At 49.5% G+C, this 21,983-nt stretch overlaps 1 protein-coding gene across 3 annotated transcripts in view; it reads left to right on the top strand.

Annotated features, from left to right (window-relative positions):
* Nucleotides 1-2,501: 2,501 nt before the first annotated feature.
* TMOD1 (tropomodulin 1) overlaps nucleotides 2,502-21,983 on the top strand; it is a 28,553-nt gene continuing 9,071 nt past the window's right edge. Inside the window, exons 1-4 of one of the 3 annotated variants that reach the window (XM_054281768.1) lie at nucleotides 2,502-2,565; nucleotides 13,894-14,057; nucleotides 15,882-16,038; nucleotides 19,289-19,408. In XM_054281768.1, coding sequence (XP_054137743.1) covers nucleotides 13,938-14,057; nucleotides 15,882-16,038; nucleotides 19,289-19,408 — 397 coding nt within the window. In that variant the 5' untranslated portion in view covers nucleotides 2,502-2,565; nucleotides 13,894-13,937. Of the gene's footprint in view, nucleotides 2,566-2,769; nucleotides 2,812-2,970; nucleotides 3,023-13,893; nucleotides 14,058-15,881; nucleotides 16,039-19,288; nucleotides 19,409-21,983 lie in introns of those variants that run through there. The other 2 variants (XM_054281761.1, XM_054281752.1) reach the window with 2 other exon arrangements.

Genomic DNA, 21,983 nt, shown 5'->3' with positions numbered 1-21,983 from the left:
TTTTCACTGATAAGTATTTTTATGTGTAGATAAAACAAGGCATGTAAAAGCTTTAGTTGCAGGAAGAAAGGGGCACAGCCAGGGAATTCACTGGAACTCCAGTTTCACTATTAATGCCAAAACCAAATAGGATGTATGTGCAGAAGCCCAGCTGATCATCCCTTGGAATGTGGATTTGCAATATCTAGTTCTTGGGACCCCACCCCACAACTTTACAACCAGAGAAAGAGAATGCAGCTTTGTTAAACATGTCTTGTGGATCATTGTGAATTTTAAAAAATGAAAAATGATCCTTGATTAGCTAGAGAAAACAGATGATGCTGTGATAACTAAAACAAACAAAGCAGGTGTCTTACTTACCCAAGGCTGTGAACAGTAAGCACTTGCAAACCTCCTCTTTTCTGTTTATTCAATCTCAGCTGTATTTTGTTCACTTGACAAAGTTTAAGTTTACCTGTTTTCATCTCCCAGTGTGTTCACTCCAGTCATTCTAAGGAACTCTTGTTTTGTCAGAGAAACATGAGAACCTTCTTTGCCATCTCAAAATGAATTCTTATCCCTAGGGTTTCCAATCCTGGACTACATCCCCCATTTGGGAAGACTTTTGTTGCAAAGATCTTTTGTCTCTGTGTTTTCACCACACTCATCCTTTGTCCTCACAGTTTTGCATCAGGCAAACCTAATAATTAGTTATGTTTAATTTAATTGAGAGCCTGGATTCTCAGGTGCTGTCTGTGTTAGACGAGAAAAGTGAAGGAAAATCATGCCATGAAAAAAACATCACTTTAAACCTTCATAAAGCCTGAAAGCTCCATTTTTTGTTCTTTTGCTCTTTGCTGATGTTTTCAGGTTGGACTGGAATTCTTGAACAGGAGAATTGTGCTGCTCTGTGAAGTTAGACCTTGGCCAGGGCAAGAAGAGCTTGGGCCTGAGTGGACATGCTTCAAGCAGGCCAAGCCACTTCCTTGAGAGCCCTGGTGTGGTTGGGTTAGTGAAACTTGGTGTCTTGTGAAAAGTGCTGCAGTGTATGTTACCTGCAGCATTCCTTACCTCAGTGTGTCACAGCAAACTGCTAAGAAAGAGCTACCAGGGATGCACTGAAAACAAATGTGCTGAGAAGCTGGGTCTGTGTCTTGCCTGATGGAGACAGGTGACGGCATTCTAAGGGGACCAAGACACCTCAGATAAGTTTCTGGTGCCCACAAGGCTACACCTGACAGCAGCCAGATCAAATGTATCTCTGAGTGCCAAACCAATGCGGGCATATATGGGAGCTCAGAGGTGCCAGTGGATCGCTTCCTGAGCTTCTCCCGGCTTGCACGCCCTGGAGGAAGGCACTTGGTAAACAGGTGGCAGGGAAACTGGCATCCAGGTTTGTCTGATCTTGCCTGTCAGGCTTCTTCAGCCTGGACAAACAGGCATTTGAGTGAACTGAGTGGTTCTAAGCAGCCTCTTCTCTCCTGCCAGCAGCTGGGATGATGCCAGTGACTTGGGCCTGCTCACCTCAGTGAGACATGCCCTGCTTGGCACAGGCCTTTGTATCCTTCCTTTGTCCTAGCTGGGAGCAGCACTTCCAGAGCTAACTACAGTTCTTCCTTCAAATGCCACAGGACATGGAATGCCAGTGCCAGGCAGGTCGTGCAAAAAAAACAGCCAAGTACTAACTCGAGGCAACTGGGGACATTTTCAGATGAAGGTCATCACTAGGTCTGGGAAGTGTGGGGCTGGAGAACCATTCACATGGACTGGCCACCTCTGGTAAACCTCTCCACTCTTGTCTTGTGGCTGCTGGTGGAGACCAGACAGCAGAGCTAAGGAGGAGCTTGGGGCTGACACTTTGTGGGAGATTTGGTAAAAAAATCATTAAAGGACAAATCCATGGGGCTTTGAAGTGGATAGGTGACAAAAGGTGACATAGGGTGACGAAGGTGACATAGGGGAAAGGAGATTTGGCAGCAATGTTAAAACTTGATACCACAAGACTGGAAGGCAGCTCTCCTGGGCTGACTGCAGACTTGGAGCAGCTCTAGTGGCTGTCACTGGGCATGTGGGGCAAGCTCACAGGGAGTAAAGTAAGGCACGGGATTAGTGGGTGCATTGACACAGGTGGCATTTGTGGGGAAGTAGCTTTTATAAAGTGCCCATGACTGCAGCTACAGGTCCCCGGCAGTGCTGGTAGTGGGGCCATCCAGCCTGAGTGGCCACGACTCGGTCTGGCTGAGCCTTGAGGCCTCCCTGCTCTCCCTGGCCCAGTGCTGCACCACTCCTCTCGAGAAGGAGTAGTTTTTCCAGCCGCAGTCTCAGGGTGCTTTACAGTGTCCTGGATCCCCAAGAAGACGCGTGTATATCTTGTGGGGCTTCCCAAAAAGCCGAAGCATCTGGCTCGGCACTCCGAATGAAGGACGTTGCCACGGGACGAAAGACAAACTCCAGCGTGTCTGACTCGTTAAAAAGCAGGAAAGACCCTCTGGAAACAAATGCTGCTCTTGCCGCCACCCTCCGCAGCGCCCCGCAGCTGCCCCGGGGATGGAAGGAGCGCGCTTGCCATCCCGAGCGCGGCGGAGGGTAAGGGCCGACCCAGCCGGGGCCCGGGGCGGGGGCCGGGCCGGGCGCAGCTGTTCTGGGCCGGGAGGGGCGGCGGGGCCGGCCCCCGCTGAGTGACGGCCGGCCCCGGGGCCGCGGCCGGCCCGGACCCCCGCCCCCGGCAGCGGCGGAGCCGGCGCGGCCAGGACGAGCCGCCCGGGCTCGGCTCGGCACGGCACCGCACGGCACGACACGGCACGGCACGGCACGGCTCGGCGCACGGGTGCGGTAAGCGAGCGAAGGGGCGGCGGGCCCGGCCCGTATCGGGGCACAACATTTGGCGGGCACCGGGCGCCCCCGGCTCGACAGAAATAGCGGGCGCCGCTGCGCTGCGGGCAGCGCAGGAAAGGGAACGGCTGGGGCGCTGGGTCGCCGTGCCTGCCTGCCTGCCTGCCTGCCTGCGGCACACTCGCCTGCCTGCCAGGAGCCGTGCCCGCAGGTGGGAGCGCGGAGCCGGGGTGCGCGGAGCCGGCGGCGGGCGTGCGGCTGCCGGGGATCCCGGGTTCGGGCAGGCGGGGATTCCCGGGGCTCGGGCAGGCGGTGTCCGGGGCTCGGGCAGCCGGGGATCCCCGGGCTCGGAGCGGCCGGGCCCCCGGCGGGCGGGCGGGCGGAGGCCCGCGGCGGAGGCGCTGGCATGGACGGACGGACGGACGGATGGATGGATGGCAGGCAGGCAGGCAGCCGGCGGCGCTCACGCGTGTCCGCGGCAAATCCCGGCGGGGATCGGGAGTGCTGGCACGGCGCTGAGCGGCTTGCAGAGGGCACCGAGAGCTCTTCTTTACTGGTTTTGCTTGCGCTTGTAATCCAGGGAGCTCTTCTAGGAGATGGTTTTCCAGACAATGAATCGCTAGAAAGCTGTGCTGCTTTTGTAAGGGAAAAGTGGAAATTAGCATGGGGGGAAGGTTCCTTGGGGCCGTTTGTCGTATTTGCTTTGGCCCTGCTTTCTCCAGCTTGAGATAGTCACTGCCTTGAAAAGCATTGCCTGTCCTAAAGATAACCTTTCTTTATTCAGATGGACACAGCTTCTGCCCTCACTCTGTGCTCATCTGTTGCCCTCTGCTTTTTAAATAGTCATGCATGGTTTGTTGGGCAGAATCCATAGCCCTCTGCCTCCCTTCAGAGCCAGCTGCTCTCCCCTTATGTGGAGGTCCTTCCTACTTGCTTTACATCTTTCCTTGGATGTTGGGCCTTGAGCCCAACAAGGGTGCTCAGCCATGTGACTGAAGTTGGTTTTAAGTGGTTTGATTTGTTTTTTAATCCCTTTCTTATGTGTGAACTGCCAGATCATGCAGCAGTAAAGAGTGATTTCCTCGTTTCTCGTCCAGATTTGTGCTGAGAGGTGGCACCTTTTCTCAGAGCAAATACTGGACAAGCTTTTTGGGCATGGAACCCCTGCTTCAGGTCATAGTAGTGAGCTCTTTTGCCCTCTTGAAAGGAAGAGCTGGGCTACAACATGGAAGCCAAGCACCGTCTTGCTCACACTGTAAAGCCAGATTCCTTTTGCAGCGCTGCCTCCTGACAGTGTCTGTACCTGTTGCCCTAATGTACACACGGCTGGGTATTCCAACCAGCACACTGCCTCACAGGCTCACTGCTTCTCATTTCAAAGTCTCTGTTTTCCCCCTGTCAGGGCTCTTCCCCCACCCCTCCTTCAGCGCTGCATTGTTTCCCAGCCTGACTCATCTTGTTCTTCACACACTTCTCAGCTCTGATGGTCTGCTGCCTTTTCTCCAGATACTGTGGTTTTGCATAATATTGGAAATATGTTGCTTCCCCCCCACACCCTTACTGTATTTGGGAAAGCCAAACAGATATGGGAACAGTCTGGTCTATCTCACTACTGACTTTCTTTCCTCAAGTTTCACTTTCATTCACCCAAAGGATCATTTGATTTATCTGTACAAAAGATCCTGAATTAACCTTTTGTAAGAAGCACCAGTCCTCTGTTGCCAGATGTGTAGCTCCTATTCCCCAGAGCAATGTGCTACTAAATGTAGTGTTTGCAGGTGAATTGTTGTGCTTTTCTGTGTGCTGCTTCGCTGTTTTTCAGGTGTGTGGAGTTTTCGTGAAAGCACAGCTAGGGGGAAGGAAACTGTGATCTGCCTTCTGATTTTTTTCCTCAATAGCTGACAGTCATTTGCACGTCATGAGCTAGCAAGACTCACTCCTTTGATCAGGTGGACACCTGTAGACAAAATGTCTTCACTTGATAAAAGTGAAGCCTTGACCAGGCTCTTGGGAGAGACAGGACAGAAAGTTGTGTTCCGTGACTCCGTGGTGCTAAATGGCCCCATGTTCTTGGCACGCGGAGGCAGCATCACGGGAGGCTCTGTGGCTCTCCAGCCCACCCCCAGCTCCCAGCAGACCCCCCCTCAGATAGGGAGGTTCTGGCTTCATATGGCCTGTGTCTGCAAATCCCCAAAGATGGAGATTCCCCCCCTTCCTGAAGCCTTGCCTTAGAGCTGCATCACCCTCCTTGGAGGGAATTCTTCCCACTTGTTCATGGTGAATGAGATAAACACATAACAGAGGTTATCCTGGGTCAGACCAAAGTCTGTACATCCCAGGACACTCTGACTGGGAGCAGCCTGGGGAAAGCTTGGAGGCAAGGTAGCAGTGTGCTCCCTCAGAGCTCTCTCCCATGCAGGCTCTGTGCAGCTTGGTAGCTCTCCCAGCTGGAGCTGGTTTCTTTGCTTCTGCAGGCCTTGCATGATGGTGTGAGGGTCTCTCCTCTGTTAATGCCTCACTCAGGCTTGGTGCACATTGTTCACTGCACACTCACTGCTGCTGACACAGTGCCCATTTGGCTTCGGTGTTAATTGAGCATCGGCCTGTCTGGGGCTGATCAGCTGCACCTTGGTGGGGCAGCTCCCTGCCGTTCCCTGTGCTTCAGCCGCACTAGCAGCAGGGTGGGCTTGGGATGTGCAGGCATTCGTGTGTCGCTAGCAGCACTCTGTGCTTTGGCTCTGGCTCTCTGGCAGGGCTGCTTCACAGGACATGGCCATTGCCCGCCTGAGGATCTGAGGCACTGCTCAGTGCAAGACAGGAGCCTTTCTGCTCCAGTGTTCACCATGCAAAACCAGAGTGTTCCACAGAAACAGAGGTGTCCATACGAGGGCTAAGAGAAACTCAGGAAAGAAACCCAGGATCAGTTTCCAGAGCAGACTGTGGTGGCTATGAAGCTTCCAAGTGGAAGGGTTCAAGTTACAGAGCAGGAACTGAGAGCAGAGTGTCACTAATGACTCAAGTGTGCCCACATGCTTTTCACAGGGATTAGTAATTAAGCAACTCAGTGCATGCCAGGTGCATGAGACAACCTCACCCCAAATAGGAGAACACATAACTGTGTTTACAAGCGTGTCTTAAAAATATGTGAAGTGGGGGAGATACAGCTGGGATGCTTTGTGTTTGGGCTTTGTTAGATCTTGGCCTGGTCACCAAACATCCAGGCTATTTGCTGATGAGAAAGACCACTTGGTGAGCACCAGTATTGAGTTGTGTGGCTTGCGGGCTGCAGGGCTATTGACAAGAGGAGAGCCAGGAGATAGAGGAGTTTCTGGATATTGGGTTAGGAGCTGGGTGAGCTGAGAAGACTGAGGAGAGTGCAAGCAGTGTGAGACTTTCCTCAGCACTAGTGGACAAAGGGACAGGTTACTTAGCTTGAGCGCAAGGAGCCTTCCCTAGTGTGTGCATGACAACAAGGTGTTTGCTGTGGAGCTGTCAAGGATGGGAATGTCAGCTCTGACATGAGGATATCCATGGGAGTGAAGCTGTACCGTCAGTAGGTCTTGCCCATGGCCTATTGAACTTCCCTGCTGCAGGGGTTGGGTGGTGACGGTAGCTGCAGATAGTGTTACATGTTCTGCATGGCTGGTATGTCACTGCAAGAGTCACAAGTCATGTGCTTTGATAGCTCCAAAATCCTTTCTTCCAGATGTTTCCTTCAAATATGAATTTCAGGATGTCTTAGATTAACAGCTGCTTGTTGGGAGGAAGCCTAGATCTTCCTTGGAGAAGTTTCAGTTCCCTGAAGGGACAGCAGATTGGTTGTTGGATTTCCTTAAGAATGAGCCTCTTGCAGAGAGGCTGAGTGTGCCTCAGTCTTTCTTGTTGATGGCTGACTTGCCTGGAGCAATGAGTGTGTGTGCTCTTCTTTCTACATCTGATATGGCAGAGCTTCTCACCGTCTGGAGCATCCCCTCTCTTTTCTCTGTCCACTCTCCTCATCCAGGACACGAATTTGTGTTTTTTCTTCTTTAAGAATAATTTCCATTTAGGCAGCCTGTTGCTGACTGCAGTTGGGTACCTCCGTAGCCTTCCTCTCTCCAGGCTGAATAAGTCCAATTCCTTTTGCTTGTTCAGCTTGGAAAGACGTGTGTTCTCCTAGAGGACCTCAAATTGCATCCATCTGCATCTCAGTGGTGCTAAGCAGAGGGTCCCCTTTGGGTCTCCCATGTGCATCTCCTGGCTAGACACTTTCTAATGCAGCTTGGACTCCAAGCCCAGGGCAGAGTCTATCGAAAGTCTTTTGTAGCTTTAACTAAAGTTTTCATCATCTTGTACATTCAAGGTGGTGATGCAGGGCCCAGACAGGCCAACAGTACTTGATGCTGCAGCCTGGGTGTGTGTTTATGGCTTGTTAAAATGATGCTTTCCTCTCTGACTAGAAAATGAGATCTGCTTGAAAAGGAGTCTACAGAAATGTGCAGCCAGCCATTACCTTAAGGGACTGGTCTTAGGCATTTATCTTCCTTTCATTTTAAGAAGAACAATGTACATTTGAAGTGGAGGAAACTTATGAGGCTCTGTACCTCAAGTGCAGGGCATGTAGTCACTTGCAAAGCCACCACTGGGCTCTGGTAGTGTCTGTGAGAGAAGGGACTGTGGGGCTGAGGTGTGATGTTGGTACCTGTGTGCTGGGAGGAGGCACACCTGTACCAGCACAGTACCTGTACCACACAATTCCCCTCGTGGGCAGGGTGAACCGTGGTCACAAGCACCCACCAGTGAAGAGTTCTGCTGTGTGTGGCTGTGTGGTGACACTGGGGATGGATCCAACTCCTCCTCTGCTCTGCTCTGATTTCCTACTGGGTTTTGCACAATTCACATAGATCACGTTTTTAGATGTGGTCTCGGTAGGAGCTGATGTGCATCTTTCCCTTCATTGCTGCTGCATCTGGCCATAATTTGTTGGTCAGTTTTTGAAACTGCAGGGAGCTGGTTATGTCTGGTTGCCCAGTGACTCAAAAAGCAGAGTTACCCATGGAGTTATCAGCACCCAGTTGTGTTGGGATACAAGCTCAGGGTTTGAAAATTGTCCCAGGAGGAGAGAATCAGCAGAGTAGCTTTTTGGTGGATTGATCTCCTTCTTCTCTACATCCCCACCGTGCCTGCTCCAGCACTACGTGTGTAACAGCTACCCCTTCTCGAGTGCTTCTGGTAACCCCACCTGGCCTTAGACCCCAGCTCTCCCTCATTGCTGGCTGTCACCAGAGAAGATCTCTGGGCTGACAGACCCTTTGCACACGTGTGCAGCTTCCCAAGGAATAAGGGTCTGAGTCCTGCTTGAGATTTCATTAAGGTTCACTACTGGCTTTAATGTTTGTCACCACATAAGGACTGACCACATAAGAACACAGTTTTTGTTTAGAAAAAAGATGGAGATTATTTGTTCCTCTCATCTGCACAGCATGCATCTTGGATCTGCACCTGGGTGACTCACTGAGATTTAAGTGTATGCACAGAAAGCACCTGGTTTCTCTTGAATTTATAGGAAATGGTCACTTGAGGTCAAAAAACTCACACTCCGTCAAAAAACACCCCAGTCACTGGCATTTATCTTTTAAGTTATGCTGCAAGCAAAGGAAAAGAAAATTATTGCAGCAACTATAGGGGGGATGGTTGATATTGGTTTGTTATTTTTATACTGCAAAACAATAATTCTGAACTTTGACTCAGATTTATACTTAAGCTGTAAAAAAAAAAAAACCTCATAAATCAAAACCCTGTGTGAGTCAAACAGGAACAGTTTTCAAGCCATCCCTCATGATATGAATTCCTGCCTTCACTGCTCCTTGAATACAGCTTTCATCCTGAAAAGATTTCTGTCTTCAAACTTGGCAGTTTTTGCAGGAATCAATTGCTATGCTGGTCATGCTTGGCTGCCTCCTTATCCCAGAACCCAAGCCCCATGCTCTGCTTTCACATTTCAGAGCACAGAAAAGGTTTTGTGGTAGATTCATGGGCTGTCTGGGGCGAGGATGTTAATTTTTTTCAGACATGGCTCTCGTTGTGTGGCAGAGTACGCAGAACTCCTGTCCTCTGCCTCTGGTGGTTGTTGGGTGTGGTGGTGGCCAGGGATGCTCCAAACCCTCCCACAGGCCAAGCCTTGGGCACGGTGCTGCCTGCGCAGACCCCGGAGCCAGGGCTGGCTGGGCTGACCATGGAATGTATTCCTGGAAAGCCCCGCACCCCGGCTGAGCTTAGCTGCTCTTTCTCCCTGTGTTTTGATGAAGGGCAGTGCTTTCTGTCCTGTGCTGTCCTGCTGCTGGCATGCTGGCACATGCGGGAGGTTGCGCAGGGAGGCGCTGGGCTGCCCGGCACAGCGTGCGCCAGGTGTGTCACACTCCATGTGCCAGGTGTGTCACACTCCATGTGCCAGGTGTGTCATACGTGGGGTGCGCCAGGTGTGTCACACAGGGTGTGCCAAGTGTGTCACACATGGCATGCGCCGGCTGTGTCACACACGGGATGGGCCAGGTGTGTCACACACGGGGTGGGCCAGGTGTGTCACACTCCATGTGCCAGGTGTGTCACACGCGGGGTGCGCCAGGTGTGTCACACACGGCAGACCTAACAGCACGTGTGGCTTCCACTGTGACATTTTTGTGTTTTCTTGAAATTTGTCTTGCTGCTGTTCCTGTCACTTTACCCAGTTCTCCCTCTCCTCACTTTTTCCTGGGGCTGTCAGATCACAGGGGGATAATCCAGCAGACCCTGCTGTAGCCTGAGCCCAGTGCTGCCCTGCTCCTGCCCTCCCTCTCGTCCACCTGAGGAGCACAGCCAAGCACTGATGCCTGCCCTCGGATGGTGGTGAAGCTGTGGGCCACGTGGGCCACTCTCCCGGATGGATTTCCACCGCTTCCCTGTGCAGATGTCAGTGCTGCTCTCAGGTTTCAGCACCCCAAAAAGGTCATGGTGCTGCAGGGGGCTGTACCAGTGCAAAGCACTGTGAAAGGATTATGTCCAGTGTTGCACAGGATGCTTTTCATTTTCACTTATTTTCAGCATCCATTTGTTTGCCCAGCACTTTTGAACCTTTCGGAAAGGAGCTGTTCTATTCCTCTCATGATCAGCAATGTTGTTTTGTTTGGTTTGGTTTTGTGTTCCCCTATTCATGGTGAGAACAGTCTTTCCTGTAGATTACCTTTTATTATCTCCCAGTGAATTCAATTTTTCTCCTTTAATAGTTTTAATGATTGTTGTGCATTCCAGCCTATGTGCTGCTCAGACTTATTAAGTGCAAGTGCTTGGGCTGTCTTCCTGTGTGACTGACAAGTACTTTGAACAAAGAGGCCTAATATCTTGCTATCTTTGTAATCTATATGAATTTCAATTTTTTGAGGACTTAAAGTTGCAACAGTGTCAGTTCTGTTCAGTATGTGTATATTGCACTTATATTATTTTGTGATGCCTTCCTTAGCTGACTGAATGAAGAGTGATAGGGTTAATGAAAAAGAGTGAGAACTCAAGTTGTGCTGAAGGATCTTGTTGTTTAGTTTGAGCCGAGGTGAAGGTGGAACCTGTGTTAAACCATGCTTTTACTCTGGCACAAGTCAGGGAGAACCGTTTTGTGGTGGTGGGTTGTACTCTGTATAAACGAAAACAATTTCACTTAGGCAGAATTTACCTGCTTTCTTATCACTGCCAGTTCAAAGCCCTCTTCCATTTACAGCAGATGGGCTGGTTTGCTTTTTCTCCCAGCACTCATTAGCAAGATAGGTTAGAAGAGGCCTGGGATGTGGAGATAAGGGAGCGCCAGCGAACACATAGGTCCTGGCGGCTGTGCAGGAGGAGATGGAGCTGAGCAGCTGGTTCTGCAGGCAGGGGAGCAGTACAGAATGTCCTGCTGCCACGGGCAAGGCTGCTCCTCTCCATGAGCAGCCCTCTCAGTGTGCTCTCCACGGGAAATGTGTGAGGTGCCGGCACCGTCTGGCTGCACCAGCAGTCTGGGAAGGCACTGTGCCCCCCGACACTTCTCTTTGGGATACTCAGGAAATTGAATTCTCTCCACGGGGATTTCAGCTGTGCTTCAGCAGGCTCTGCACCTGTCTTCAGCCCTCAGGGCCTTTTCTATATGCAGTCTTGGCTTCATATCTCTGCAAGATGCTTTGAAACCTGAGGCGTTTTCCAGAAGCGTTGCCTGTGTGCACTGACATCCCGTGTCTGTCCTGCCTCTCGGTGCTGACACCTCTGTCCTTCTGGAGGGAGGCAACAAGGTCACCCTGCGGGGCTGCGCTCTGCTCCCAGACAGGCCCTGCTTGAGTCTTGCCTGCATTCCTGGGAAGGGTCTGTGGCTGCCTCTGGGAATAGTTGTCCTCATGTAGCCAAGACAGATATTGCTCTGTGTGTGGCAGGTGTGGGTATTTTAAGTCATTTTAGGGAATTTAGCAGCCTGAGGTGGGTTATTCTCTGCCTTTCTCCTTGCTTCTAGCTCCAGCTCCTTCCGTGGCAGAATGGTCAAAACTACATATGGCAGATGAAATCCAGGCTGGTGGTGGCTCGTGCACTGCTATCTAAGGCTGCAGTAGCACAGCACATATCTGCCGGATTCTCGGCTGTTTAGATGGCCTGGAAAGGCCCGGGGTGGCCTTGGACAGCCCGCGCTTCAAAGGACGAGAAGGGACTTCAGATCTTTTCTCGGTCTCGGTGTTTATTAATTGTTTATCTAAAAGATTTTCCCTCTGCCCGACAGAGGTCTGCTCAGCAGTCAGCCATGGGCACACACTGAGAGCCCCTGGGGCGGTCACCTATCTTTATACTCGAAGTTACGTATACAATATTTATCATTTTTCCCCAATACCTTTTACCCTTATTAACCAGTGCACTTTTAGTAATAACCAATCCCAAAGTGCCAACATCACCACAGAAGATGGAGGCCAAGAAGAAGAAGAAGAACAGGACACGCCCCAATTCCTCCATCTTACTTCTTTAGACCCTCCTGTACAGAAATCTTAAACCCTGTGTTTCACTCTAACTAACTTATCCCTTCACCATTCACCCCAGTGAAATCCTCCCATCCTCATACAGATGTCGTCTCCTGTGTAGGATCAAAGTCCAGCCACCAGACACTTCTGGCAACATTCCAGGACTCCCGAGCCCCCCAAGGGCGGTCTCGGTCACTCTGCACCTCAGTCCTGAGGGGCTGAGATCCCACACATATCCAGATCGAAGTGCAGGCTGCTATTCTAGGATCTCCTGCCTCAGTGTTCATGGGCAACTGCAGCAAAGGCCCTTCTCTGTGCCTGCAGGGGCTGAGCAGGGGACACGGCTCGGCTCGTAGGCTGGCTGGTGTGTGGCTGCTGCCTGCCAGCCTTGCAGCACAGGGAGCCCTGCACTGAGGGCTGCAGGGGGCTGGTGAAGCACAGGGCTGTGGGGTTCCTTCCCCCCACTCAGCCAGACCCCCTGAGCCACACCGCTCCTGCTTCCATCCACCCTCCTGGCTGCCCTTGGCGCGGTGCCCACGGGCTGATGGCTGCTCCTTGGAGCAAACCAGCGCAGTGAAAAGGTGATTTTCACCCTCTCAGTTCCCAGAGAAACTGAGGGACTTTCAGGGGCTGTTTCTCCCATCCAGAAGGCACCATCTCCTCGCGCTTCCTAAGTGCCGAGTGGCAGGAATGTGAGTGATGCAGGAATTGCCATCACACTAGTGGGGAACCAAACGTCTGACAAGATGACAGCTTCTAAATTTAAGGGCTTGCTGTTGAGCAAGCATGTGTGCATTACTGTGCCCTTTTGTGACCAAGCTAAAGATAATTTTCCTATCTGGAACAGCAGCTGTGTTGTAACTTGCATAAAGAAACTTCTCCACTAATGAAGAGTGATCATAAGAGCATAATCTGTCTGGAGGGGACAAGCAAAGCTGGAAAGATGTGATTCAGGGTAGGGCTCTGATGTTCCACAGGAGCTGAAAAGAGACCATTTATAGAAACTCAGAAGATGTTTGGCTCCCTAAAAAATACACAGGCCTTGCTGCTATTTTTAACATAAATGTCACATAAAAGAATAGCAACACTTTAAGAAAAGTTACTTTAAATTATCTAGGACTTGGTATTCTCTGCAAAAACAGAGCCAAAAAAAAGTAAATGTACAGGCAGTGCTGTGGAGCAGAAGGAGACTGTCAGCAAAAGAGCAGAGTTGGATTTGCTTTTGTGTGTTATGCTGAGTGTACTTTTAACCCACCTGCATGTTTTCAACACATTGAACCTTTTTCTCTGCTGTCTTTTTGCTTGCAGAGGTCCAGTTACATGCATATGATTGTGTATGGCACATTGTATTAGGAGACATGGGCCAAACCTTGGGGTCAGCAGGGATTGTCCTGATAGACCATTCACTTCTCTTCTTGCAGGGTTGGTGTAGAACGTGCAGTAGCACACAGGTCAGCTGCTTAGCTGGCAGCAGGGCAAACATGTGCTGTCCAAGGAAAGGTGGGTCACTAAATAGCACATTTAACTGGCAGCCTCCTGAACCCGAGTGGATAATACTTCCTGATCTCCTTGCGGCTTTAAAATACGGGAAGAAGTGCCATGCACTGCAGCCCTGTGGAGGTTTCAGGGCTCAGAGGTACTCAGTGGTGCTACAAATCTGTTTTCCCCTCCAGTAGCAATGTTATCTGGAGTGCCATGTGTACGGCAGTGTTATTGGGGGCTTGTAAGGACATGAGTGAGAGCTGAATGCTTCATGACTTATAGTTTATTGTCCTTCAAAGAAATAAGTGCCCAGGATGCTTCATTAACATCTAGCACTGCTTGCAGAAACACATCCCTAGCCAGGGTCCTGTACCAAGAACTTCCTCAGGGCTGTCCCCTAGATCCGTGGTGGGCAGTGTGCTACTGGAGCTGTGCCGCTCTCTCCTCCCTGGGTGATTGTCTGTGTGTGGGATATGAAAGGGGGGCTCTGAGCAATCCTTTGAAATCAGCTGTGCTTTAAGCACAAATCTCCAGCTCTGGAGTGTTCAGTGTTCCCCAGCCAGGCAGGCTGCAGCATCATGCTTCATGTGTTCAGTGCTAACATGTCTTGTTTTCATATCAGGTTCTGTTACAGCATAGAAGTGAGATCCACAAGACTCCTCTAAGATGTCTTACAGAAAGGAGCTAGAAAAATACCGAGACCTGGATGAAGATCAGATCCTTGGAGCTCTGACAGAGGAGGAGCTCAGGAAGTTAGAGAATGAACTGGAAGAGCTGGATCCTGATGTAAGTAATTTTTAATTGAGACGTTAGGTCGTGAATCTTAGTAATTGTGGGGGAGTGGGCTGCATTAGTAATCTGTATTTCAGTGGGATCCTTTGCAGAGCCTGTACTTGGAGCAAGAGTAGAAGACACTGGATGCAGATACACAGAAGAATTTTTTGACGTTGGAAGCACAGTCTACATGTGTATCTTTGTTTCTGTTTTTCTGTTCTTTTCCCCAATGTGATGAGCATCTGTGACTTGCTGCAGCAATATGAGCCAGGGCTGGTGCAGTGCAGTAATCCTGTGGAAAATGGATCTCTGTTTCTAAGCAGGCCACCTTGGAGGGAATGCTTTGCAGGTTGCTTGGTTTGAGGGTTTTCTGGGGTGTTTTTGGTGTTCTGGGTTTGAGGTTTTTGTAACAAACTTCAAATGGCCTGTATTTTCATCCATTTAGGCAGAAATCCAAATCCTGGAGTTTTGCAAAGTGGGACAGTTTATTTTTAGCAACCTTCTAGCATCAGCAGGAGCTGCACATATGGAAACATGGGGGCTGCTGGAGCCAAGCTGGTGAAAGGTTTTTGGAGCCAGCAGTGCCCCGTTGCAGGGGATGTGCAGAGCCAACTGGCTGGCCTCTGGTGTACGGCAATGTTACTCGAGGAGCTCGGGCACTGCCAAGTGAGAAATTGTTCCTGCAACATGCAGTTAGTGTTTCTGGAGTAAACGATGGGTGCTGTAGATTGCATCATCAGTATTTTTAATTGTAATGCAGGAAAATATTTGAGAGCTGGCAAACTGGCTCCTGGGATTAAGTGTATGGGCTGATGGGCTGGTAACAGCTACCTCAGAAGACACGGGGTGAGGCAGCATTCTGTTAAAGATGAAGAAAGGTAAAATAATTACGGACATCTGTCATTGCAGGTGTAGTCTGCTTGAAGATTGCATTGTTGCTTTGCACGACATGAAGTCTGTGGAAGCAAGCTGTCTCCTATGCCTCCCTGTTTGTGCAATTCACATGCTTCTCTTGCCCTCCAGGGCTGCCCGATTCTAACTGCTTCCTGTTAGTAATTTTCCTTCCCAGGCTTTTCACTGATACAGACATAAATTATAATGAAGTACTTTTATCAGGCAGGCATGGAAAAATCAAAGTGTGTTGTTCAGTATCACCTTGGATGTCTTAAAAAGTAAATGTTGACTTCTATCCAGTAAAGCTTTAAAGAACATGCTTAGTGTCAAATCTGGGAATAGTCTTACTTACTGCATTAAGGCTGTTCTATATTTAAATATAAGCAGGTGTTTACGTGCCATATGTGTCAAGCACAAACCAACTTCCCGTGGAGGCTTACGTGACTGAGTAACAAGGAGGCAGCTTGAAAAAAACCTGGGATTCACAGGGGGTTTGCTCTGATCTTCTCTGTGAGACCCTCACTGTAGTTTTGTGATGGATCCTAAAAGGCAGAAGAGACCACCACAACTCTCTGATCTGCTCTGTGAAAGATCATGAGATTTAACTGAACTGATTCTTTTTGGGACACATGGAGCATTGTGGGCACTTGCACAGACTCATATAGTGGGGAGAAGGTGGCTGAGAGATTCCAGAAAGAAAGGGCTGGAGCTGATGTTGCAGAGAAACCTCTACTGGGTAGCATTTGAAACTGAAGGGGGAAAGGAGTATCACTTATCTTGGATGATGTGGGAATGAGTGGGGCTGGATGAAGATAACCTTTGACACAAGGAGAAGCAAACTGTCCAGCACTGTGGAAGAAGAGTGGTGCAGAGGGGAGAGTGTTGGATGGATGGGGATTGTGGCCTGCAGAGATAACCTGTGTTTCTCACCTCCATGTCTAGAATGCACTGCTGCCAGCAGGGCTCAGGCAGCGGGACCAGACACAAAAGCCACCAACTGGCCCCTTCAAAAGGGAGGAACTCATGGCCCACCTAGAAAAGCAGGCAAAGGACATTAAAGACCGAGAAGACTTGGTTCCTTTCACGGGTGAAAAGAGAGGTATGGTCATCCTTTGCACTGTGCTGGGTGTATCACAATGAAGGCATAGTGGGTGCACAGCAGAAGGGTTATGTCTGATCTGTGTGGATAAAACTTCTTTTTGACACTACTGGTGTGGTGAATCTGCTCTCTCTGCTGCCTAGCCCCAGCCCAGGCTGGCTGATAAACTGGGGTGGGCCCACGAGGTCCCTGTGCTGGCTGATTTGGGCACCACCTGATATGTTGTTAAGTGCTGGACAGAAGTTGTATCACTGTGCAGCCTTCTCCCATACCCATGCATCTGAATCAGGTTCTGGGAAAGAAATCATCTTCTGTCCTCTCCTGTTCCTCCTTGCCCTGTTCTCCTGTGAGCTCCTCATGTTAAGCTCCATGTTTCACTGTTGCCTTTCACTCTCCATTTTGACTCCGTGAGCTTCTCACCATAGAGAAACTCCACAGCTCTCTGCAGCTGTGATGAGGCCCAGCAGTTCCCATCTAGTTTTCATAATCTCTTGACAGCTCCAGCCTTATTTCCCAGTCTCCTGCAGGTTTGTGTCTTCCTGCACCGTACCCCGCAGTGGCTGCTGCACTCCTGCTCTGCATGGCCCTGAGGCCTGTGAGCAGGGCTTTTCTCTGCCTCTTTGCTTTTCTTCTCCTTCTGGCATCTTTTGCTGCTCTCCTTGTATATGACTCATTATCCAAGTGACTTTCCTGCTCCCATTACAACTCCAAATATCATCTAACAAGGGACATGGTCCGGTCAGTCCTTGCCTCTGCATTCCAGAAGCTTCTCAGTAACTTCTCTCAGCTGTTGTGTCTCCCTCTGAACCGTGATTCCCCTGCAGCAGAAGATCTGCTTGTCCGGTGTGAAAAAAAAATGCATGAAAATATGGGCATATCAACATGTTTCCTGAGGGTCTTTCTGAAAGGTGCCTCCTTACTGACCAACACGGCTCCCTTAAAAAGAGCTTGTGTAAAATCTGTTCATTTAACAAAACTTGAGGCAGTATTTTTAGATTTAAATTTTTTTTTTAAAAGTAGTCCTTGAGAGAGATAAATGAGTAAATTGAGTACTATTAGGAAGACTGGTTTGATACCTTTCAGATGTGTCCCAGTCCAGTGTTGCTTACCCATCTGGCAAGCCCAAAAGGTAGAAGCAGTGTTCTGCAGGAGACAGAGATATTTCAAGCATTTTGAGTCTCCAGCATCATACTTCAGTTTGTTGAGAATTTAAAAGCATGAAACGTATTTTGATTTGTAATACGCTGTTGAGAGAAGACATGACTTACATTAACTGTGAGCCAGAGATGGCAAATTACATATTCACAGCTGTGATGAAGCTGTAAATAAGTCACCATGTTTGAAGTTTGGAGGGTGATTTACTAGTTGGCCATGGGAGGTGCAGTCCCTGGCACACTGCGACATGAAATGTCATGTGTTGTCATCATGCATGCACTGTTTAATTTAAAGTTCAATCTTGTAACAAAGCACCACTGAGATACAAAACTTTCTAAAACTTAGAAATTGACTGAAATTAGGTAATTAAAATTAAAATAGAATTAAACCCCAGAAATTCTGATGTCACTGAGGTGTCAGAAGGAGTTACTGCATGACAGCAGAATTAAGTTTGCCCTGTTTCTCTTGTTCCCTGCTGGCGTTGCACCCACCAGAGGGTACATACAGTTTGCCCAGCCATGCATCTGGTGGGACAGGGGTTTCAGATCTCCACAGCAAGCCAGGGCAGACATTTTGCTGCTTAGTACCCAGAAGGTGCTGTGCAGTGCAGGCACGTGACACTCTGCCTATTTTTGCAAGAGCAGCTGTGTCTCAGGAGGCAGATTCCTGCTCTCTCTGTCAGAGCAGCAATGTGCAGGCAGAGGATAGGAGCAAAAGGCTCTTTATGGCAGCCTCCATTTTGTCCCAGGGGACCCTGAGGTGCAGTTGCTTCTTCCTTGAGTCTAAATTTAGCCCCTTTCTGCATATCCCTGAGCAGCAGGATTGTTTCTCCCTTTTGGTATCACTGACTCTGGTTTCAGAGAGGTGACAAAAATAGTCCTGACTGGCATGCTGGGCCAGGCCTTTTGCAGTCACTATCTCTGCAGTGATCCAGGACTATTTTAGGGGAGGGGACTGCTCCAAAATATTCCCAGAGCCCTCCTGCACCTGTCCCAGCAATGCTGGATTTACCCAGCAGACTGCTCCCTGCTGTGGAGTCTTAAAGCATCACAAGCCTCTCTCTTTTCTTGTGGGCTGTCACAGGTGTATGCCATGTTGAGAAATCCCAGACCTGACCCATTCCCTCTCCGAGAAGGATCTGCTGCCCATTGCAGCATGAGCAGCAGGGAGCTGGGAGCAGCTGTGCAGGGCCATCTCCAGCCCTGTCTGCTGCCCCATTCCTCCTGGGATGCAGCCAGCCCCAGCAGAGAAGGCGCTGTGGCTTGTCCAGAGGGTGCCACAAGCAGTGGGATGGGGGCTGGCAGGGAGCCCACTGCGTCCAAAGCTCCAGCCTCCTGTCCATGGGGGCACCCCCCTCAGGAAAAGGCCATGGGCAAGCAGCTAAGATGACAAGTCTGCATTAGCAGCTGGACCTGTGGATTTGCACCTTTGAGTTGCAGGGAGTAGGTCTGTTTTGTGGCCTCCTTCTGCCCAGAGAGATAAAGCACAGAGTCTCCATCTGGCAACTCTTTGCAATAGGGTTGAGCTAGACCAGCTGCCCTAAGCCTGCTCCTCCTTGCATCCCATATGTTCACTAAGTGCTGTCTCTACTTGCTCCCAGAGCTTCCCACCACCTCCTTTCCACCCTCTTGTGACTAATGTGCCATCTGCCTTGCCAACATGCACAACAGCAAGAGGTGTCTTGGTGGCAGGACTGATCCTGCCCAGCGCTGGGACAGGCTTCTCTTGAGTGGTGGCAAACCTTCACCCCTTTTGTGCAGCCTTCAGAGAGGCGGGGGTCAGGCTGTGCATGCCTTTCCGAGTGCTGGGCTATGGACAGCCGTGATCCTGCTCCGGTGTGCTCCTGGGTTTCCGTGGGTGCTGTGCTGCTGGAAGGGCTGAGCTCTGCAGCTGCCCACGGCCTCCCCCTTCGCATGGCAGCAGGACTCAGACCAAGCTGATGGAAAGCGATTCAGTTTCTCCTCTGATTTTTCTCTTGTACTCCCTCTGTCCTTTCTACTTTTCAAATCTCACAGCATGGAAATGCATCTGCAAGGGTAGCTGTGGACTGGGTGCTGTAGCTTATACTGAGAGTGACCTCATTTTGCATTCATAGGAAAAGCTTGGATTCCCAAGCAGAAGCCGATGGATCCTGTTTTGGAAAGTGTGACTCTGGAGCCGGAACTGGAGGAAGCCCTTGCTAATGCCTCTGATGCAGAACTCTGTGACATTGCTGGTAAAATAATTTCTCAGTAATCAGGGGTGAATGTTGTTCAACTTCTAGGGGTTATTTTGTTCTTTTGTGAGAAATGAGCTATTGCACTTTTTGCTGTTTCTCTAAACACTGTCAGTTCTGACACAATTCATTTATTTGTTAAAAAAAAATTACTCTAAGCCTGTGTGATTTAATCAAGAGTGGGGACCAAAGATGAGGAGGAAGAAGAAGGGTTTATGTATGGAACAGTGCGTGGTTTGATCTCTTCCTTTGTCTCTATCACTGACTGTTGCTAATTCCAGCCTGTACATTCAAGAGCAAAACTTTCTTCAAACCAAATCTTAGGAAACAGTCAAGCGGACCCAGTGGATTTCTTGTGCAACCTGGTAAAGGATCTGCCACGTTGTAGAAGTCTTTCAGTGGTCACTCAGGCTGGTCTTTGTTAAGGAGTTTTTTCAACACATTTTAAGTGGTGGGTTTGTTGTGATTTGTGTGGTTAGACAGTCAGATGACAAACTGGTATGTTGCTGAAGGCCATAGTGTGGACTTAGCTCTGTGCTTGGGATAGGGCCTGCCTTGGCCAAAGGAACACATGGACACCCCATGATGCCTTATGAAGCTCACATGTGCTCTGCTGGTCCAGCAGTCAGTGAATATTTCAGTGATACTGGCTTCTTCTTCCAGTTTTGTCTCTTCAGGTTTCCATACTCCCTAGCAGTGTCCTCGCTGGAAGCCTGTAAGACTTACAAAGTCTGTAGAACAGCTGCACCAACTAGACATCTTCTACATAATAATACCATCTTCTGGCTTAGAAATGTGTTTTGCATTAAGGCTCCCAAACATATGTACCCTGGCCAAGCATTGCATCCCTGGATTTAACTATTTTTGCTGTTGATTCCTGAGTCCCGTAAAGCTCTGTCCTATAAAATCAGCCTTTCTGAGCTACAGATCTGTGTAGCAATTATTGTCCCATGGAAAAGCTCTTCAGGGCAGCTTGTTCTACAGTTGCTGGGAGCATATACACTTAAGTGGGAGCAGGAGTACTGATGTGATACAAACTGTTCTGGAATCTCAATATTGACAGTGACAGCCTTGCTCCTGCCTGCTTAGCAGGATTCATTTAGCAGGAGCTCATTTTGCTCCTGCCTGTTTAGCAGGGACCATTGTGAGCTGCGGTGTGCTGGATCCCTTCCTTGGCAAGGCCAGGAGGGTGGCTCCCAGTAGCCCTGGAAGGGCTCCCACGCCTTTGGTCAGGTGAGGGAGACAGAAATGGGGTGCCTTCGTTGGGCCTGAGTTCCTGTGGAGAGTACACTATAAGCACCAGACTTAGAAAGAGTGGGTCCCTCTTGTCTAACAACACAAACTTGAGCCCCCAAAATGCATGGTCGTGACAGCAGATGCTTACCTCTCTCTGCAGTCCAGATACTCACACTCCTGGCTGCTGGAGAGATTTCATTGACCAAATAAGCTGTGACTGGGGGACTGTCTGAGTTACCAAAATGCTGAGCCTGAAAATTCCTTTTCCAACCTCTGTTGCACCCATGAAAATTCCATCTGCGAGAAAATGACAGAGAAAAGGGTGAGCTAAAATACAAACAATCACACCTGAAGTGCCCAGCCTTACTCAGACTTTCAGATGGAGACTGCTTGGCTCTGTGAGATCCAGTTGGGGATGTGCTGGTGGCCATGGAGAAGTTCACTGGGACACTTTGCTTCTGGCTGTCCAGCCTGTGCAACCCAGAGTCACGATGAGCTGTCACTATTGGAATTAAATCCCAATATTACCGGATGGAACGTGACATCACACTGCAACATGTCACCATAACAGATCCTATTCTTGTGCTAGGCTTCAAGGATACCTTTCTCCTGAAATTCCAGCCCTTCTTGGCCAAAGCAACAGAACATGGTGACACACTGGTGCCAACCAAGTCTAAAAAGTGCCTTTGTGGTGGCATGCTTGGATTTTAGGGAGAAATTTATTGTTTTCCCAACTGTGTCTATCCAGAGATCAAGACTTGTTCAGATGTGTCTGTTTCAACAAATATTCATATGTCTGCATTTTTCTTTAAAGAGTCATATAGCTTTTTAAAAAAAAAGTTATTGATTCAAAAATAAGTTTATTTTCAACTTGATTTTTCTGTGCGTAGCAGGCTTACTTTTCAAAACAAACTCTTTGCTCAAAAGTTCCTAAGCCACTGATTTCTTGTATGTCATTTGCAGGAAGTTCCCCAGAGCCCCCAGACATGGTTTAATTTGCATTTGCATATTGGCTTTGCAGTCTTGAGTCTGAGAGACACAAATGGGCTGAGTTTGGCTTTTGGGCTCTGACAGCATTTGAAGGTGTTCGTAGCAGCACTCTCTACATTTTGACCAAGACAGCAGAGCTTTAGCTTCTCGCAATGTCACCTTCCAAAGGTACGAACGTACCGAGTGCAGCACTCCAGCCTGCTGTTGAGTGAAAACACAATGTGCACTGCTGTGCTGCAGGTGACAGTCACTCCCTTGCTGCCTTGCGGTCGGTTTGGCTCCATGTGGGGCACAGCTCTTCTCCAAAACGGGCCTGTGGAATTATGTGGCATGTGCCCAGTGAGCAAGG

Source organism: Melozone crissalis, unplaced genomic scaffold (assembly GCF_028551555.1).
Source record: "Melozone crissalis strain CALT ecotype California unplaced genomic scaffold, PUWL_Pcris_2 ptg000005l_1, whole genome shotgun sequence".
Lineage (NCBI taxonomy): Eukaryota > Metazoa > Chordata > Aves > Passeriformes > Passerellidae > Melozone > Melozone crissalis.
The sequence above is the reverse complement of the archived record's forward strand: the minus strand, read 5'-3'. Positions and strand labels throughout refer to the sequence as shown.